Source organism: Panicum virgatum, chromosome 2K (genome assembly GCF_016808335.1).
Source record: "Panicum virgatum strain AP13 chromosome 2K, P.virgatum_v5, whole genome shotgun sequence".
NCBI classification, from domain to species: Eukaryota; Viridiplantae; Streptophyta; class Magnoliopsida; order Poales; family Poaceae; genus Panicum; species Panicum virgatum.
In genome coordinates, this window is record NC_053137.1 from 65917550 (window position 1) to 65938303 (window position 20754).

At 43.2% G+C, this 20754-nt stretch overlaps 2 protein-coding genes across 2 annotated transcripts; both read left to right on the forward strand.

The window, feature by feature from the left end:
- Positions 1 to 6399: 6399 nt before the first annotated feature.
- Positions 6400 to 10495, forward strand: LOC120694693 (protein transport protein SFT2-like). The gene is made up of 4 exons (XM_039977896.1): positions 6400 to 6745; positions 6833 to 7100; positions 9618 to 9722; positions 10108 to 10495. The coding sequence occupies exons 1-4, from the start codon at positions 6540 to 6542 to the stop codon at positions 10216 to 10218; spliced, it is 690 nt and encodes a 229-aa protein (XP_039833830.1). The 5' UTR covers positions 6400 to 6539; the 3' UTR covers positions 10219 to 10495.
- Positions 10496 to 10589: 94 nt separating this feature from the next.
- On the forward strand, positions 10590 to 14567 carry LOC120694692. The gene is made up of 4 exons (XM_039977895.1): positions 10590 to 11052; positions 11168 to 11247; positions 11550 to 11598; positions 12158 to 14567. The coding sequence occupies exons 1-4, from the start codon at positions 10978 to 10980 to the stop codon at positions 13385 to 13387; spliced, it is 1434 nt and encodes a 477-aa protein (XP_039833829.1). The 5' UTR covers positions 10590 to 10977; the 3' UTR covers positions 13388 to 14567.
- Positions 14568 to 20754: the final 6187 nt, after the last annotated feature.

Consider the following 20754-nt stretch of genomic DNA (forward strand, 5'->3'; position numbering starts at 1 on the left):
GGATGGATTTTGATTCATGTTGTGATACGCTTGGGAATTGGATGAAATAAAGGACAGGATGAGGCGAAGAACCGTATGAAACAATAAAGTGATCGGAAAAAAGAAGTGCATGTATTTTTCTATGTACACCTATGTTACTAATTTACTGTATCATGCAACTAGCGCCTTCATACAGTAAGATGTCTTTATAAGTGGTTCAGTGTCAAATAAGAACCAAATTCTTTTTTTTGTAAAGTATTAAACACTTGCGGTTGCTAAGATAACCGCATTGACGAATTAACCAACAACATAGTTTGATCATTTGTGGAACCGTAGCGCTCAAAGGTTTGTCCTTTCTACACCGTCCTTTGCTAATTTTATCGTCTAGGACCAGATCAAGACTTCCTCACCCTTGTACAACCATTCAAGCGGAAAGCACCGGCACAACGCACATGGCTAAAACATCAAACCACCGTAGAACTACAGGGGAAAATGCGTGTCACTCGGTTGGGTTCTAGCTAGACGAAGAATGGAATACTGACGAGAGGTTCCATTGGCTAGCGTCCAAATCACTGGGACAGACAGGGAGAAAAAAAAGTAACGGTTACTTGAATTTACTGAGATTTTCGTGGGTGTTTCGTTTTATTTGTGAAGTTCATGGTTTCCAAAGTCAACTTGCCTAGCTCCATGTCCTTTCGAGAATGAGAAATTTGCCTAACCTCCATGTCCTTTCGAGAATGAGAAATTTGCCTACTCCACTATCCAATTGATCCAATAAAGTTGGTCAAGCTGGACGTGTCATATAAATGTTCGAAACTTAGTACTACCCCCCGCCCCCGCCCCCGCCCCCCTCGTTTCGCTCGGATTGCATACCAAAGACATCTTAAATATTGTGAAATAGTGATCATATCCATAATCTATATCCATCAATATAAGGCATATTTTCATTTAGCAAACATATCAAAGTTTACTACAAGTATTATTACTGCTTTTGATTAACAATCGATCTTTATGGCAATCTGTACATAGTGCAAGAGAAATGAGAAATCAAAGACCAGAATATTTTGCACTGACTTCCTCTTAAAATTGCCCTACAATTGATGAATGGGACGAGCTAGTGAAACCATAGAAGGTGCATGCACTTAGCATAATCCTAAAAGTTAATAGGGAATATATCTGGTGGAAATTAAATCTTTGTGAAAACCCGTGCAAATCATAACAAAAAGTCATCTAAATTCACGAAAAAATACACATATAAATGATATGATGATATACAATCTTGTGAAATATCATGTCCAAACTCAACTTTGTTTGTGAGATATAAAAATAACAAATTTCTAATAAATCATCTGGACAGCTTGTTGGCTTGAAATTTATTGTTTTTATATCTCACAAACGAAGTCAAGTTTGGACATGATATTTTATAAAATTGTGTATCATCATATCATCTACATATGTGATTTTTTTGTAAATTTAAATGACTTTTTTGCCGTGGTTTGCACGAATTTTCATAAAGACTGTGATTTCTACCGGATACGTTCCCAAGTTAATGAGAATATATCTAGTGTATTATCTATTCGAAAAGCACAAGCACAGGCTTTGCGCGTCTGATTCAAGTAAGAAGATAACGCGTCATTCATGTAAGCACGGCAGCCCCCTTTTGGGAGCCGGGTGTGATGAGAGGCATTCCCTCCCCGTTGCTTTCGCTGTTGCCGTTTCGCCTCGCGGCGGATGCATGCCTGCAGGCATATATGCATGTATGCACGTTGATTCTTGCATCGCATCTCTTGTGCAAAAGAAAGGCCAAAAGAATGGAGGCGGCAGACATTTCTAACCTTTGCCTCCGAGCTGGGTTACAGACGAGTGGCATGGTGATTCTACCTTTCACAATCGAGCACTTTTTTGCGTCTGGTGCAGAGTGATTAACCATCACATCATCAAGGCATCTGAAAGACGAGCATCGCCGTGCCAAGGATCCCGGATCCGACTTTGTCGCCATTTCTCCCCACTCCCCAGAAAAACGGAAATCGAGCTGTTGCAAGAACACAGCTCTCGCTAATTCTGCTCTTGCAACCCGCTGGACTGCAAATAAAAGCACATGCACAAAGAACACACGAGATCAGCACAAAGGACACAAAGGCTGTTTAGCTGCATCTTCTGTTCCTGTACCTGAAGTGCGCAGTGATGAGAGAGGCTCTGAAAGTCCCAGACCCAGAGTAAGTGCAATTGCATTGCAGAAGTCAAGAGCTACAAAATTGTACCACCTGCGCTGAGCCATCAGCCTTCAAGCTTGACCTTTGCAAAATTGCAGCTGTTTTTTGAAGACAATTTCGATCTGTCGTTTTCGCAGGATCTCCCACGTGTTTTGTTTTTTTTTTCGGAAGGTGAGCAGGTGCGCTGCTTTTCGCCCCAAACAGCCCACTTGGGCCCAAACAGCCCATTTTTTTCTTTAGTGCAGACTTTTAAAAAAAAAGTAAAATCCCGGTGGGCTGGAGGTATAGCCGGCCGGCCTGTTAATTCGCCAGCTGACGTAATATAGTTTAATTATTACTCGCCAAATATAAATATAATCCCTATAAGGTCAAGCGCATAGTTATGCCACCTGCTTCAAAAGCTATCTGTTTGCTAAATAACTTATTGTAGTTTCTCTAGAAAGAATTACTTTGATCTTCTGAGAAGGTGAGAAAAAGTGTCATCATTCAAAAAAATCAATATATTTATATTTAGTTCAGGGTGCACAGTCCCTTTTAGGCGCTCGGGCCTGCTCAGATAATGCAAAACTCCAACACTTCTTTGTTTCTCGTGCCAAGATCATCACTGTTCCAAACATCACTTCACCAGTGGCCATAAGCAACTAAATATATTTGACCCTTCGTGGTCACATTGACCATTCAACTACCACTTGGCTAAGCAAGATTTGTTTCCACACTCAAATAATCTCTTTGTACTCGAAAAGCAAGAATTTGTGAGGTGAGGTGTTAAATGAATTTCATTCCTTTGCTCCTAATTTTGAAAGATCAAAGATTAAAAAAATGAAAGAAGGAATTATGGGTTTGCTGTCTCACCAGTTTCAAACGTGGGAGTTTTCCTTCATTTCGAAGATTCTTTTCCGTCACTGCCATAAATACAGTATAGGATTATGTCTGTGCGTTGCTATGGGTGCTAAAAGATAGGGCACCCTCAAATAAATCACACGTTAATATTCAATATAAGAAAGTGCAGTACACAACAGACACCAGACAATAATAATGTGAAATGAAGCAACATTGCGCAATAAACATTTCGTGGCACAACATGGCACGTGCCAAAACCAAAAACCAATATCATGTTAAATGTCATGATGAGGCTTCACATAAGAATATTCAAAACAAAGCACGTATATATATGATTTCTGTTGTGTTTCTTATGTTAAAATAGATGAACAAAGTTGTCTATGACCAGCAGAACCAAAGGTCAGTAACATCTTCTCAAAACTGGTACTTAACACCATCGGTCTCGAGTGCAATTCGGCACATGCACGTCAGGTCCAACGACAATGACCCTGCCATTACGAACAGCGCAAAATAGATATCTGCGCGAAAGATAAAGAGTGATCCTCATAAGCCTAATATAGTAATATCCATCCACCCGTAGTCACATATAAGAAAATTCCCGAGTAAATCTTAAAATGACATAACCAAAATAATATTTTCATCAGACCGGATTCAGAAAGCCGCATGATGATTATATAATAAAATAGAAAATATATATGACAGATACATCATTTATCAGGGGAATAAGTCTAAATTACTCCCCTCAACTATAGTCAAAGTCTGGATAACTCTCTAAACTATAATTTGGTTCAATTTACCCCTACACTTGCAATTTAGTCCATTTTATCCCATAATACAATTTATCTTTTTTGTTTCTCCATACACAAGTTGAATTTTAATTTCAAATTTTGCAGAGTGGTAGTGTACATCACAATGCATATTAAAACAATTTGTTATAAGTTGTTCATTGTTATTTTTCATATAATTTTGAACTCCAACGATTACTTTATTTTTAAATATCCTAACCTATATCAAAATAATAATAAAAAATTATGATATATTTTTCTAAGATGTGTTATGATGTGTACTATCTTGTAAAATTTCAGCTTAAGACTCCACCTATGAATGGAGGAACGAAAAGACAAATTGTATTAGGGGGTAATTTGAATCAAAGTGCATAGTTTTGGGGGTTAAAATGAACCAAACAATAGTTAAAGAGGTTATCTAAACTTTGGCTATAATTTAGGGGAGTAATTTATACTTTTTTTCTTTATGAGGTCAGCCATATGATGATCATATAAGCATGTTTATTACTTCGTATTCCCAGCTTGGTCACCTCATGATCCCCAATTTCCAACACAAGAGCGAGTAGTGCAATGCATCAACCTGAAACAAAGGGTATTTGTCACATAGTAAGGTTCTGATAATGTGATTAATTAAACGAATAAAATTATTGAAAAATGTGGAAATCGTGACATACCTCATCTCTATGCTGTTAGTATCTCCTTATATACAATAAGTCAAACAGGTGAATGCATGCATTCTCAGAGGACAACCTACGCTCCTTTTTTTCAGCAATATAGATATGATCAAAGTTCAACTAACCCCCAAATTAGTCAACATGCATAATGCAGCCAAGTCAAGATGAACTGTAATCAAACCATGCAAGTCAAGACCTAAATATATCTCGGATGAGAGCTCACAGTCCACTGCATGCAAGTCAAGATGCATAGATGTAGGAGAGTCAAATGATGAACATGTAAACCACGCAACTCGAGTTGATCTAAATATATCTCAACTAAGAGCTCACAGTTCACTGCATGCATGCAAGTCAATATGCATGAATGCATGCAAGATATGGGTGTATATAAGCCAATGCCCATGGCCCTAAAAAACCACAACACACCATCGCATTACCAAGTTCTCATTTTAATTTTTTTCTTCTGCACCAAGCGCTAATCCATTTTTCTACAAAGTAAGCTGGTAAGCATTCATGCCTATGGCACATCAATCGGTAATTGCTGATTTGTTTGTGTGTTTTTTATGTGTCACATTAAGTTTCCCACATAGCTAAATGGTCTGTTCTACAGTGCGACACCATGTCGATCTCAGCATCTACGACACTCATATCATTGGATGATGGTTTGAGCCGTCCTAATAATTCTTATGTTGACGACTTGACGTTATTGCTGTTGTTGCTGATATTGGCGCATTGGACCGTGATACATTCTTTCCCATTGAGATTAGGGAGGTCACCTTGAAAGATGATACGTGTGCTTATTTTTTATTTATTACGTAACAAAATTTAATACATTGCTATTTATTTAAATTCACATTTTTTCAGATTAGTCACATTTCATTTCTACGCATTTTCACAGGTGATAATGACTAAATTGAAAAAAACTCATGTGAACTTAAATAAATCACAATGTATTAAATTTTAATACATAATAAATAAAAAATAAGCACACCTGTCATCTTTCAAGGTCACCTCTCTAATCCCAACGGGAAAGAATGTATCACGGTCCAATGCGCCAACATCAGCAACAACACCAATCACGTCAACATAAGAATTATTAGGACGGCTTAAGGCATCGTCAAATGATATGAATGTCGTAGCTGTTGAGATCGACATGGTGTTGCGCTGTAGAACAGACCATTTAGCTATATGTGGAACTTATTGTGATACATAAGAAACAGACAAACAAATCGGTAATTTACTATTGATGTGCCATAGGTATGAATGCTTACCTGCTTACTCGTAGAAAAATGGATTAGCGTTTGGTGAAGAAGAAAAAAAAATTAAAATGAGAACTTGACAATGCGATGGTGTGTTGTGTTTTTTAGGGCCACGGGCATTGGCTTATATAGACCCGCATCTTGCATGCATCCATTGAACTATGAGCTCTTAGTCGAGATATCTTTAGATCAATAGTGGTTTACAGGTTCATCATCTTACTCTCCTACATCTATACATCTTGATTTGCATGCAGTGGATTGCGAGCTCTCATCCGAGATATATTTGTATCTTGACTGCGGCCCTCCTATCGTACTCACTCATAACAAATAACAAATATATCTTGACTTGTATGGTTTGATTACAGTTCATCTTGACTTACTGCATTGGATCCAAGCAGATAACCATTCGCTTGGATATAATCTTGTATGCATGTTGACTAAATTGGAGGTTTTTTTTAGATCGACTAAATTAGAGGTTAAGTTGGACTTTGATCATATCTATATCGCTGAAAAAAAGAAGTGTAGGTTGTGCTATGAGAATCATGCATTCACCTGTTTGACTTAATCTTGCATGGCTGGACTTAATCAAATTTATAGAGGGGCCGAAAATAAAGCAATTTGTGGTAAACTTGGACGCGCATCCAAAACCTTCGTCGGTAACGAGGAAAAAAAAAACTGTTCAGAGGAGTCGCGTCGTTTTCCTCCATCTTCTTCCGCTCTCCGCTCTCCTCTTCCGCCCGCCCCGCCCCGCACCGCACCACCCTCGCCGCCGCCGCATCAGCCGCCACGATGCACAAGACGGCGCAGGCCTGGTTTACCGGCGGCACCGCCGCCTCTTCCGCGGCCGCCAGCGAGTCGCAGCCGTCCCTACTCGCCGACTGGAATTCCTACGCCGCCGCCCGCTCCGACGCCTCCTCCTCCTCCTCCCCGCTCTCCTTCGACATCGAGGCCGCCGTCCGCTCCGCCAACGATACCGTCTCCGGCACCTTCAGCTCGTGAGCCCCCGTCCCGTCCCCTCCAATCCCCAAACCCTCAGATCCGGTCCGCTCTCCCCCTCATCGGATCTGATCTGACCATCGCAGGGTGACCAAGGGCGTGCGGGAGCTGCCAGGGAGCTTCCAGAGCGCGACTAGCAGCTTCCCCTCGGGCAGGGCGCTCATGTACTTCAGCCTTTTCCTCGCCACCGGCATCTTCTTCATCTTCATCGCCTTCGCGCTCTTCCTCCCCGTCATGGTGCTCATGCCGCAGAAGTTCGCCCTCAGCTTCACACTCGGATGCGCACTCATCATCGCCTCGCTCTTCGCGCTCAAGGGGCCAGCCAACCAGCTCGCCCACATGACCACCAAGGAGGTAATGCGATTAGCTCCGCAATTCTGTTGCTTGACTTGCCTCTTCGTTTCCCCCAATTAAGTCTCAGTTTAGCCTTTGGGAAGGTATGCTGTTGGCCTGTTGCTGTTATAATCTGTTCTAAACTTACGAAAGTACAGGCAAAATGGGTTTTAAAACTATTTTCCAAAAATTACCGAGACCTTGAAGCCATAAACCAGCTAGTCATCAGTTTGATCCTGTTATATTGGTCAGGATTTGTTGATGGCAATGTGGCAGCCAGTTATTTACCACTAGAATTTTGAACTCGTGATTTTATAACCAGCACTAAACATTTTGGAACATCTGGAAACAAGTTGCAATATTGCTCATTTAAGTTACTTGGCAAGCAATGCTTGTAAATTATAGCTGTCTGCAAGCAGCAAAAGACTGTTTTGATGCCTAGCAATGAATATTCCTCTTGAATTAGTTGTAGCTTGTCTGTTATTACTGCCACTAAAATGCTCCCTTTTTTAGCATTTCTCTTGAATTTTGGTATGTTCTGGTGCATTTTTTCCTCATCTGTGAAGTTTAAGTTAAGGTTTCTTATCCTCCTGTTTTCTATATACATTGTTTCGTACAAGAAGCATAAAATTTCAAACAATCTATCTAGAGAGAAAGAATCATCAATTTAAACAAACAGTCGATAACGCCTTTCCTTAACTCACTTTTGTCTAACTCATACTCATTGTTGGTTTTTTTTGGATTAGGCATAAAATATCTTGGCTCAATGTAGAACGATTTCCGAGCCTTCTAATAAAGCTGGCTAGAGTAATTTGCCTGGTAAAAATGATCTGGGGTGTGTCGTGTGTGGATGAAATACTCTTGGAATGGACGAAAGGCTTCTTTAGCTTCATCTGAAAGCTAGCAACTTTGTAATGGAAATGATGGTGGGGACAACCTGACAATCCACAGGATTAGACTCCTCCAACAACCCACAAATGTTATTTTAAGATAAGTTGAAGCAAAAAAAAGGGGGGTTTCAGTTGAGACTTGATGATAACAAGATTCCAATATGCTGTTGATTCATCTTTGCATATTTCTAATGAATCAAAATTTGCAGTGTTTATCATCTGTCCCAAGCCTTTTAAAAACGTCAAGTAATTCAAGGAAATTCCGACAACTTAAAAGAAGTATATCTTTTGGCTGGAGTCACTTTTATCTGCCCAAATTGGGTCATCCTGCTTCTGTGTGGCATTCTTTTATTTTATCCAGCCTCTCCTGTGGTTTTATCTGTCGTACAATATCAACAACAACAACAACAACATAGCCTTTTTTCCCAAGCAAGTTGGGGTAGGCTAGAGATGAAACCCGAAAGAAATAAGTTCAAGGTTCATGCACATTGATAGCTAGTCTCCAAGCGCTCCTATCCAAAGCTATCTCTTTAGAGATATTCCAATCCTTAAGGTCTCTCTTAACCAACTCATCCCACGTCAGTTTAGGTCTACCTCTACCCCTCTTTACATTATCGACCCGCTCAAGAACCCCATTACGCACCGGCGCCTCAGGAGGCCTTCGTTGAACATGTCCAAACCATCTCAGCTGATGCTGAGTAAGTTTCTCCTCAATTGGTGCTACCCCGACCCTATCCCGAATAACTTCGTTCCGGACTCTATCCCTCCTTGTGTGCCCGCAAAACCACCGCAACATCCGCATCTCTGCTACACTCAGTTGCTGCACATGTCGCCTTTTTGTAGGCCAACATTCAGCACCGTATAACATCGCCGGACGAATTGCTGTCCTATAGAATTTGCCTTTTAGCTTTTGTGGCACCCTCTTGTCACAAAGGATGCCAGAAGCTTGCCGCCATTTCAACCAGCCAGCTGAAATTCTATGCCTAACATCTTCATCAATGTCGCCATCCTTTTGTAGCACCGATCCTAAATACCGAAAAGTATCCTTCTGGACCATCACTTGCCCATCTAGACTAATGTCTCCCCCCTCATGCCTAGTACAATATACAATTGAAAAATGCATTTTTTTGGTTGGAGCCCAAATTAGTTCAATATAAAGATGCTGCAGCTGTGCGGCATTCTTTACTTGTCCAGCCTCACCCCTCTCTCAAACTGGTGACAATATTACTTCCATACCAATGGCCAAATGACTTCTGCCTAGCACTTAGCTGCTGCTTAGCCTGCCTCATCCACACTCCACACCTTTACTGCCTTTAAGACACTTTAAATACTGCAAATCCTCATCAGCTGCTTATTCTTCTCTATCATCATCTTCCCACTTATGCCAGTTTGAACTTTCTAATTTGCGAATTCAAGTCAGTTGGGTGCATGTCAGTGAGTGCATCTTGACTCTTGTTCAATTGTGCATGTGAGAGTCAACACATATTACAACAAAAGAGAAAATATATGATGAAGCTAGGCTTTTTTTTTCTCTTCAGAAGTTATCGATTGTTCTTCTACGGCCTTAATTTCCTTAAATAGCTGCAATATCTGTACACTCGAAAGCACATGATATCTGATGAAGAATTTCTTCTGCTTTCCTCTTCAGAGGCTACCATTCTCAGTGGGTTTTATTGGATGCATGGTTGGTACGATTTATGTTTCTATGGTGCTTCACAGCTATTTCCTCTCTGTGATCTTCTCAGTCCTTCAGGTATGTCCTTCCAATGCAATGTTTGACTCGGTTATGTTTGTCTGTGAGAGATCACCTGTTTTAGTGCATTTCATGTTCTTTCCATTCACAGCACGTTTAGAACATGCTGCTTATCTGAACAATGAATCAATGTCTTATTCATTCAAAGGGGACTGCGATTTTTTTTTGCTTTTTTGTTTTTATAAAAAATTCCTTCTCAACCTTCTAACCTTTGTTTTTTTAAAAAAATAGAAATAAAAAATTTCCTTCTCTACCTTACCTTCGAACAATACAATGTTATGATTTGCTGTTGCCTTTATGGTCTGCAAAACTGCAATACGGTACCTCCTCATTCTCTTGCATATTCCACTTTTCGGACTCACTCAGTTCTCTCTTTTTGACCCAGGTTCTGGCCCTTGCATATTATACCATATCCTACTTCCCCGGAGGATCTAGTGGATTGAAATTCATCTCTTCCGGTCTTTTGTCTTCGGTGACAAGTTGTTTTGGTCGATAATAGTAGCATGTTGTACATTTACTTGTTTTTGTATGTAGTTGCTGATCATCTTCCCGATAGAGATTTCATGACCCCAAAACCCCTCTCCAGTCATTACGTTGTTTCCATCTAGACTTGGATGGGTGTTGGATATAGATTATAGAGTGAAATGGGTTTGTGGTGTCTCTTATCTCAATGTTCCTTGTGTCTTCATATTGTGCAAAGAAATCTGTAACGGGCTCGAGGCACGGACGCTGTGGGCCATGTTGGTTATATTGCTATTCTAGAATTGCTGATATCCGAAGTGGCTTTGAGCCTACATTTTTTTATAATTTGTGAGGGGCTTGCTTTCTTTTTAATAACTTAAATTTGAGGGTTTCTTACCCATTTCCAGCTGGCTTGCACACGCACACAAAATTTCTGTTTGAAAATTTGCCAAATTCGAAAAGAAATTCGACAACTCTCATGTACTACTAGAGGGAAGTGGTGAATTTGTGCCCAAGATATCTTGACCAGTAGCCAGTGGGGAGTAAACTTCAGTTTTTGACGGGCCCGTTGGACGAGGCATTGCGGCCCGCCGCACGAGAAATGGCGGGAAAACGAGGCCGACGGAGGGAAAACACTCCCATTCCCCAGGGCCGAGCGGAGTCCCTCGAAACCAGCGAGGTAGTGGCTGCCTCGCTCGCCGTCGCCGAGAATCCGAGTTCCGAGATCTCACCTCACTAGAACGGAAAGGAAACGCTCCGCGGCGGTCGGCGAAGGCCTCCGACTCCGACTCCGATGGCGGGGTGCGACGCCTCGGCCTCCGCTCCCTCCGTCGCGGGCCCCGCCGGCGCGTCCGCCGCCCTTGGCCTTGTAAGTTTCCCCCGCCACTCCTGCCATTTTGTTCAAAAAGTTTCCCCCGCCACCCTTGCCCCTTGGTCGCCGCCTCGCATTCCTGAATTGAATCATGCACGTTTGGAACTCTCAGGGGGCAGCTCCGGCGAGAGGAAGCGCAAGGGCCCGGCGGCAGCCGCCGCGCCGAAGAAGAAGGTTCGGAAGCCTCCCAAGGTTTGTACTGTCACTGTGTCACAGCCATTCCGTACCATCCAAAAATATTTTTACAGTTCCAGCGAGAAAACACCCCGGTCCTTTTTTTTTGAAAAAAATTCACCCCGGTCCCTGTGCATTGCAAGTTCCAACAGGACCAGATCCAGCGTTTTTACAGCACCGACGGATGTAAGCTCACTCACACCACGAGCTCATAGTCATCTAAGGAACACACAAGTTCAGATGTTCAATCGTTCAAATCAAAAGGTTGCAACTTAGGTTTCTACATCTAACCAGTCTCCACCTTCCTCACCTTTGAGCAGGTGGAAGTTCTCTCTTTCTCACGTCTGCTGCTGTCTCCCAGGTCACCAGGTTGGGGCCTGCACTGCTTCTTGTTCATATTGCACTTCCAGTTCTAACAAGGCTTCCATTCTTGACAGCCAGATATTGTATTTCTCCAAGTGAGTGCCCAGCTTTTGAGCATGGGCATGGTGACATTCCACAGCTGCTGCAACATTTCTGAAAACAAATAGAGTTCCATGGCTTCCATAACGCCCAGAGGGCTGCTACTAACCATATTCAGGATGACACGCCTCTTTTTAACATAACCATAACTTAGCTACTGAGTTGAAAGCAAAAAACCCATGCCCATCCACAATCTCAGCTAGACAGGTCCAGCATCTTTTAGCAACTACGCAATCGAAGAACTTAACAGATGCTGGATACTCTTAAAGAATATCATTATTTGACCTTTGCTTCTCGCATCTTTGTTTAATTGATTCCTTTGTTGTTGGGACTAGAGAATGTATCTTGACCAGTGGGACGAAAACTTGATTTTACATAGTTTGATTTCAGATTGGAATCTTCTATCCATCGTTGTCCTCAAATGCTACATGAGTTTGTGGTAAGAATATGTCATTGCTTGGTGCAGGATTACAGGACAAATCAAGCTTATGTGTACTACGGACTACGAGGAGATGATCCTCTATACAGTGACTTGGGAGGTTGCGATCACGTCATCGGCGAGCTCTCGCAGACACGGTCAATGTCACTTGTGGATCTGCAGTGCTGGATTATCAAGTTGTTTGGGCTCAATTCAGAAACACAAGATCTTGTAATTAAGGGGTTCTTCATAGAAGATTGCCCCCTTGTCCCTGATCCGTCGCAGATTGATCTGTACTGGGACTGCCACTATTTGATGACTGATGCTAAATGGGCTTATTATGTCAAGAAAGTGAAGAGAAGAAATGATGGGATGCCAGTGTTCGTACTGTATGTGAATTGCTCTGAAATCAAGCACCACAAAAGTTTGTTCAAAGCCGGTTATGCTTATGATGCTCACTCTCAAGTGGCAACGGGCGCCAGCCCTCCACACACTCTTACGCAGGTATTTCGTGAGGAAGAATATGCCCACCGCATTTCATACAACCTGAGGGAAAACCTGACAATGACAACTTCAGAAATTGTAGCATACCTTGCTGAAAGATATGGTTATCAGATTAGTCGTGCTGATGCATGGAGGGTAAAGCAGAAGACATTGGAGTTGCAATTTGGTACCTTTTATGATTCATACAACTATGCACCAAGGTTACTCCAGAAAATGAAAGGATACAGAGGTAACAGCCATCATTTTGTCGACATCAAGGAAACAGAGGTTATAGGCTGTAAGGATTTCCGAGTCCTCCACCGTATATTTTGGGCTTTTGCACAAAGTATAGAGGGCTTTGTATCATGTCGCCCCGTGCTTTGCGTTAAGGGCCTGCTACTATGCGGGAAATATCAAGGGGTGCTGTTGACTGCTCTTGCATTAGATGCTAATGACAACTACATTCCAGTAGCATTTGCTATTGTTGAGAGTGAGAGCAAGGAATGCTGGGTGTGGTTTCTTAGAAATTTGAAACAAGCAGTTGTGAAGGAGCGATCTGGTGTCTGCATTATACATGACTACAAAAGGGAGTTGCTGGATGCTATAGAGGACCTCCAGTGTAATCAGCAGCAACCACACCCATGGAGAGACATGAGAAGCCGGTGGTGCATGCATCACCTTGCTGAAACTTTCTTGGCACATTTTGGGGACAAGAAGCTGATGGTGCTATTCAAGAGACTTTGCCAGCAAAACCGAGTAAGTTTATCAAAATCTGGAAGGAGCTGGATGAGCTGACATTAAAATACATGGCCGAGAAAGAAGGTGGTGCTAGGGTAGAAATGCAGCAGCAGTCAATAGAGCATGATGACTGATGAGGCAGTGGTTGAGGCACTGAGCCTATGCAATAATCTCAAATCTGTGGAGAACAAGGTTATTGAAAATGGTTCCGATGACAGCAACAGAAGCTTATATTTTCTGAATGGATTCGTCCAAAATCAATGGAGAAGTGGTCACTGTTGCATGACAATATGGGGGCTAGGTATAGTGTCATGGGCATTGATACAGCAGATCTAAATAATAACCATGTATTGAAGGGGATAAAGTGCCTTCCACTTGTAGGAATGGTAGATATGACACTCCGGCGGATGGGGGAGTGCTTCAACAATAGAAGTGCTGCAGCAAAGAAAGCATTGGGCAATCCTTCAATGAAATTCCCTGAGCATGTCCAGGATGACATGAATGCCAAAATGCAAAAATCCCAGGTGCATCAAGTGATCCACATGAACACCAAGGATAGGAATCATTTCTTAGGGGACATGGATAAAATGTTTAAGGTTCAGCTTAGGCACAAGTATGTTAATGTTCAACTAAAATCAGTCTACATTCGTAGCATTAAAAAGTCTCAAAAGTGCACAATTAGGAAAATTGCCACATGTTCTTGCAACAAGCCGCAGCTGCATCACAAGCCATGCTCTCATGTTCTCGCTGTTTGCCGTCAGATTGGAGTTAGCACTGATACATACATGTCCCCATATTACAGTCTGACCTATCTGGCTAGAACCTGGAATGGAAGGTTTGATGACTCTGGAACCTTTAGAGATTGCAGTTGGTACGAAAATTTAGTGTTCTGGAAGACACCAACTTGGATCCCTGACAAAAAACTGGAGTACAGTCTTCCTTCTGACTGCATACAAATTGGAATGGATAATGAAGAACAGCAGTGCATCACCAAAAGTAGATCAACTCCAGATGATCAGGGTACAGGATATCGCTTAGATTAGATGCACTTAGTCGAGCTTGATTTTCTATTATCATCAGCAGACCTAATGTCGTCCTGTATCCTGATTCCTGAATATGCATGATCATCTGAGCTTCAGATGTCCTATGCAAACTTGAATTTCTGTTATTAAGTAGACCATGCTTCAACGCTATTCTGAATACTGAATTTCATAGATCTAAAGGCAAACTTGAATAATTAGGTAGACCCATGTGCGGCTCTGAATCAGGCCATCAGCGTGCTTTTAGTGAAAGCTTGATAGAAACACAATTTTCTCCTCTAGTGAAGTCCAATTCTTCGTTTTGTGTATTATGCTACTAGACCTTATTTTCTTTTTCTTGGTAAACTTTGGCCCATTACGACAGTTGTTCTTTTACAGTTATGTTTTTGTCAATACCAGATCTTATCATCGCAAGAATCACCTATTCTACCTCGCAAAAAAAAAAAAGAATCACCTATTCTAGATCAGGCTCCGTCTTTCTATAAGAAACCCTTTGTCTTTGTTTGGCGATTGACTGAAGTTCTGATATTTGTGTTAGATGTATATGTATATTTTGTAGTTTCCCGTTGTATAAGGGGTTTTGTGCATATTTTCTAATATCTGTACATGTATATATTCGGGCCTAGAGCCTTCATAATGAATACAAGTGCTATTCATAACATGGTATACAGATCCAAAATTTAGAGTTAGGATTTCTCTCTCTCCCAATCCATCTTTTGCACGTCGCACTTGCGTGCCGGTTGCTTCGTTGTGCAACCTCTTCGTCGATCCTCTGTTTCGCTGGGACATGTTCGCCTGCCCGCCCACCCGTGGATGCGTCGTCTCCTCCTTGGCGTCGGGTCGCCGGGATCCTCCGCTGCGCCGCCGGGATTTGCCCCTGCTGGACGCCGCCCGCCGCCACCTGGATGCTTCGATTGGTGGTGCTGCTGCCTCGTCGCCGTCCGTGCGCCCGTCTGCGACCCCGTCTGCGCCTGCAGCCATCTGCTGCTCGTCGACGCTGCCGCTCGTCGCCGTCGCGGCCTCCTCCCGCCGCCCGTCGGGTCCGCGCCGCCGTCGCGGCCTCCTTCTGCTGCCCGTCGGGGCCGCGCGTCGCCTTGCCAAGGGTCGCATGCCGCCCTCCTCCCGCCCCCCGTCGGGGTCCGCGCCGCCGCCTCTGCAGCGCCCTACCTCGCCAAGGGCCGCACGCCACCCCGCCTGGCTCGCTTCCGTCGGGAAGCTCTGTTTTGGCTCACTAGAGCCTTAAACAGAGGCATCCCTCTTGTGTAAAAAAAAAGAAAGAAAGAAAGAGGACTACTGTTGTGATCTGGTGGCTGCTGTCGACTCTTTCTGCCGCTTTACTTCGCCCCGGGCTTATCAGTAGGGTACTCGGGAAAAAAACGCTGCTGCTGCCGCCGCTTTTCTTTTGCGCTCTCGCCGTCGACCGCCGCTTTTCCTTTGCGCTCTTGCCGACGACCGCTGCTGTTTGGGATGGCGTCTCCTTCCGTTCCGTCATCCGGTGGTGTGCAGATTATGCAATGTCCGGTGCTTTTCAATGGCACCAACTATCGCGACTGGGTTCCTCGTCTACGCTGGCACATGCGTGGTCTTCATCTTTGGGAGTTCATTACTGGTGATATACCATGCCCACCTCCTCCTATTGCTCCTGTCAAGCCCATTATTTCCGATAAGGCTACCGATGCTGAGAAGACAAAAATACTTGCTGATTATGATGCTAGTATGGAGTCATATGCATCTCAGTTTGCTGCATATAATACATGGTTGGATGAGGATGCTCGTGCTGGTGCTGTTTTTGCTGCTAGTATGGAGTAGTTTTCTGCAGATATTGTTGGTTTTGAGTATGCACATCAGATGTGGGCCTTTCTTCATGAGCGCTATGAGCCCACTGGTCAGCCTGGTTATATTGCTGCTCTACGTTAGGAACAACTATTGCGTCAAGGTGATTCTACAGTTGATGATTTCTATGCTCAGATGTCTGCAGTGTGGCGTCAGCTTGACTCTATTGGTCCTCCACTATCACCCAGCACTTGTGACTCGTGTAAGGCTCAGAAGGTTGATCTGGAGACTAGGCACACTTATGATTTTTTGAGTCGTCTTCGTGATGAGTTTGAGCAGCTTCGAGCTCAGTTGGTTTCCCGTGTGCCCTGTGTTTCTCTGATGGAGGCTCTTGCTGCTGTTCGTAATGAGGAGCTGCGTCTTCAGCATGATGGTCTACTGCAGTCTTCTTCTTCGCCTTCAGTATTGGCTGCTCGGTCTTCTTCGTCTCCAGCTGTCGCCCCTTCACCTAAGGCGCCTCTTCCAGCAGTGTCTTCTTCTGAGGGAGGAGGGGGTGGTCGTCTTCATTGTAACTATTGTGGTAAGAAGACACACTGCGTCTTCAGCATGCTGGTCTATTGCAGTCTTCTTCTTCTTCGTCTTCAGTATTGGCTGCTCGGTCTTCTTCGTCTCCAGCTGTCGCCCCTTCCCCTAAGGCGCCTCTTCCAGCAGCGTCTTCTTCTGAGGGAGGAGGGGGCTTGGTTTTGCTGGTACTGTTCTATCTGAGCCGACTTCTTATCGTGATGCCATTCAGCATCAGGAGTGGCAGCATGCTATGGCCGAGGAGATTGCTGCACTTGAGCGCACTGGCACGTGGGATCTTGTACCTATTCCCGCACATGTCCGTCCTATCACTTGTAAATGGGTTTACAAGGTTAAGACCCGCTCTGATGGTTCTCTTGAGCGCTACAAAGCTCGTCTTGTAGCGTGTGATTTTCAGCAGGAGCATGGTCGGGACTATGATGAGACATTCGCACCTGTGGCTCATATGACCATTGTTCGCACTCTTCTTGTTGTGGCTTCTGTTCGTGAGTGGTCTATATCTCAGCTTGATGTGAAGAATGCCTTTCTTAATGGTGAACTCAGTGAGGAAGTGTATATGCAGCCGCCACCTAGGTATTCGGTTCCTGAGGGTATGGTATGTCGTCTTCGCCGCTCGCTTTATGGCCTCAAGCAAGCTCCTCGTGTTTGGTTCCAGTGTTTTGCTTATGTGGTCACTGCTGCTGGTTTTTCTGCCAGTACTCATGATCATGCGCTCTTTGTTCACACTTCCTCTCGTGGTCGGACTCTTCTCCTCCTTTATGTTGATGACATGATTATCACTGGAGATGACTCTGAGTATATTGCCTTTGTGAAGGCACGTCTCCGTGAGCAGTTTCTTATGTCTGATCTAAGTCCCCTTCGTTACTTTCTTGGGATTGAGGTTTCTTCCACACCTCACGGTTTCTACCTGTCCTAAGAAAAGTACATTCAGAATCTTCTTGATCGTGCTTCTCTCACTGACCACCGTACTGTAGAGACTCCTATGGAACTTAATGTTCATCTTTGTGCCACTGACGGGGAGCCCCTTGCCAATCCCACTCGTTATCATCATCTTGTTGGGAGTCTTGTTTATCTTGGCGTTACTCGTCCTGACATCTCATATGCTGTCCATATCCTGAGTCAGTTTGTTTCTGCTCCCACTCAGATCCACTATAGTCATCTTCTTCGTGTTCTGCGTTATCTTCGTGGGACCATATCTCATCGCTTGTTCTTTCCTCGCTCCAGCTCTTTACGACTTCATGCATATTCTGATGCTACTTGGGCTAGTGATTCCACTGATCGTCGATCTCTTTCTGCTTATTGTGTTTTCCTTTGTGGTTCTCTCATTGCTTGGAAGACTAAGAAGCAGGTAGCAGTTTCTCGTTCTAGTGCAGAGGCTGAGTTGCGAGCTATGGCTCTTGTGACAGCAGAGGTTACTTGGTTGTGGTGGCTACTTGGATTTTGGTGTTTCTGTTTCTGGGCCGACTCCTCTCTTGTCTGACAGTACAGGTGCTATTAGCATTGCTCGTGATCCGGTGAAGCATGAGCTCACTAAGCATATTGGTGTTGATGCTTCTTATACACGAGCACAGGTACAGGATGATGTTATTGCTCTTCAGTATGTGCCTTCAGAGGTTCAGTTGGCAGATTTCTTTATTAAGGCACAAACCAGAGTTCAGCACAGTTCTATCTCTCCAAACTCAGTGTCATAGATCCACCTTGAGTTTGAGGGGGGTGTTAGATGTATATGTATCTTTTGTAGTTTTTTTCGTTGTATAAGAGGTTTTGTGCATATTTTCTAATACCTATATATGTATATATTCGGGCCTAGAGTCCTCATAATGAATACAAGTGTTATTCATAACAATTTGAATCTCCTTGGTTGATTTATGTGCATGAATTTCGCAATTGTTCCGAAAGCTGTTGGGCGCTCTCTCCTAAATCGGTACATCCTAATGATGCTATCAATTTATGGCTGCTCAAATCTACAATCTAGAATCTTACAGAACTCATATTTTCACTGGAAATGAGATTATATTATAACAGCCTGTTTCTTGGTCCGCTAGCCCCAATTTTGTTCTCTCGCTATTTGCAGTTCTAGCTCTCTTGCTAGATCGACAATCTAGAATCTTACAGAACTCATATTTTCACTGGTAATGCTTGAAGTTGCTGATGAAAGATACAAAGAAGATGGCCAGGGCAATCCCCTGCTTAGTTGTCAGGAATACTTTCTGAGTAGCTTATACGGTTATCTCATGAAGTTGCCTATGAAAGTTTTCACAAATTTAGCTCTTGCAAGACTGCTCCCTGGATCATTGGGTTTTGAACTACTTGAGAAGTACCTCACCATCTGACTTCTTGTAGAGGATTTTTCCAGTTCGGGTTATTTGGTTCCACTGCTATCCTGTTTTGCTGCATCAGTACCAGACTCCCGTCGTGTTCATGGTCAGCACGCCGGCTCTTCTTGATGGCTCTGCCTCTCTGCATCCTGCACCGCGTGCGCGTCGCTGCAGTTGCAGATGGCTGTCCTTGTAGTGCACCGTGGCATCGGTTCATCTCCTACGGAGAAAGGGAGCGCCGTCCGCCGCAACGCCCTGTGGGCTATGGCCGGCCACCTCCCGCGCCGAGCACCGTTCCTTGCCTTGGTAGTCCGGCGCGCCGCCCTTCGCCGCCGCCTGGTACGAGGATGAGAAGGGCCTCGCGCTGATGAGCTCGTTGTCGCGGGCCGACGCGGTGAAGTTTGGCCCCATCCCCGCACGTCCGACGGGGGACGCTGGAAACCTAGCGCCTCGTACCCACGCGATGCTGAATATTCGACCTGAAAGTCTGAAACTTCTCGAATCAATCTCTTTCAGGAAAACGGAACCACAACAGCCTCATGACTTCGGGAGACAAAAAGTACATGGAAACGAGTAATTTGATCAACGAATCAATGTAAATTAAGAAGAAAAAAAAAACTAAGTATGAAATTCTTTCTGATACCTTTTGGCCCGTGGTACACATGAGTCCTTCTCTTTCTAAAAAGTAAAAGCCAAATAAACCGGAATGCAATAAGCGTGTAAATCGATTGGACGGGCTTGGGTTTGCCTGAGTTGGAGCAATAATTGAGCAAGACAGAAGATCTCACCCAAGTCTTTGGCCAGGTGGAGCAAATATTAGTCAGGACCAACATTTAATCCATTCTTTATAGGCGTCTTTTTTTCGTTTCAAAAAAATAGGCGCCTTTTGTTTTAGTAAGTTTCGTTTTCTTGTTCGATGATTCACAAGGTGCTCAAAATTAGGCGGTTTAACTTTGGAAACCAACTAACCGGATCAAATATTTTTGTGGTTTAGGTTATTTTTGCCAATTTTATTTCAAATTCTATTTTTTCTCACAAGAAATAACAATAAAGCACATTATAATACCGTGTGAGTTGATTGGCAGACTGGGTCGACCTGATGTGGACCAATAATAGTGAAAAGACATGCAAGACCTTACTCAAGTCAAGTCAAGTCGGCCTGCCCATCCAGGATTGACATGCAATCCATTTTTTATAGCCATCTTCTATTTTTATTAAATTTTCTTATATGATGTTAAGTTTCACAAAATGTTCCAATAATGGTCTAACTTTGGAAACCAATTAGCCGAAATCAAATATTTCGGCTCTTTAGTTTTTTCTAAGTTATTTGGGTTTCTATTTTTTAAGAAAAAAACGAGCGTGGTCCTCGCCTATCCGGGCTATAGTAAAGAAATTAACGTCTTGGTATGAAAAAGGTGACAACGAGCACAATCTCCAGTCTCCACTCCTCTGTGTTAGCATAGGGCTTCTCTTTATATGAGATTTTTTTCATAATTGTAAGGTTTCTTCAGACACACTGAATTCTAAAAACATAGGAATCGGAAAGTACAAGATTAGATTTTTATGGAATTTACAATTCTACCGGAATTCCATATGCAAGATAGTTTCGAAAGTATCCTTTGAGCGCAACAATATACCAAAAAAAAGTTTTAGTGACGTTCAACTTTATGTTAGTTTTTCTCCAAATTTCTATACAATTTTACATCCTATA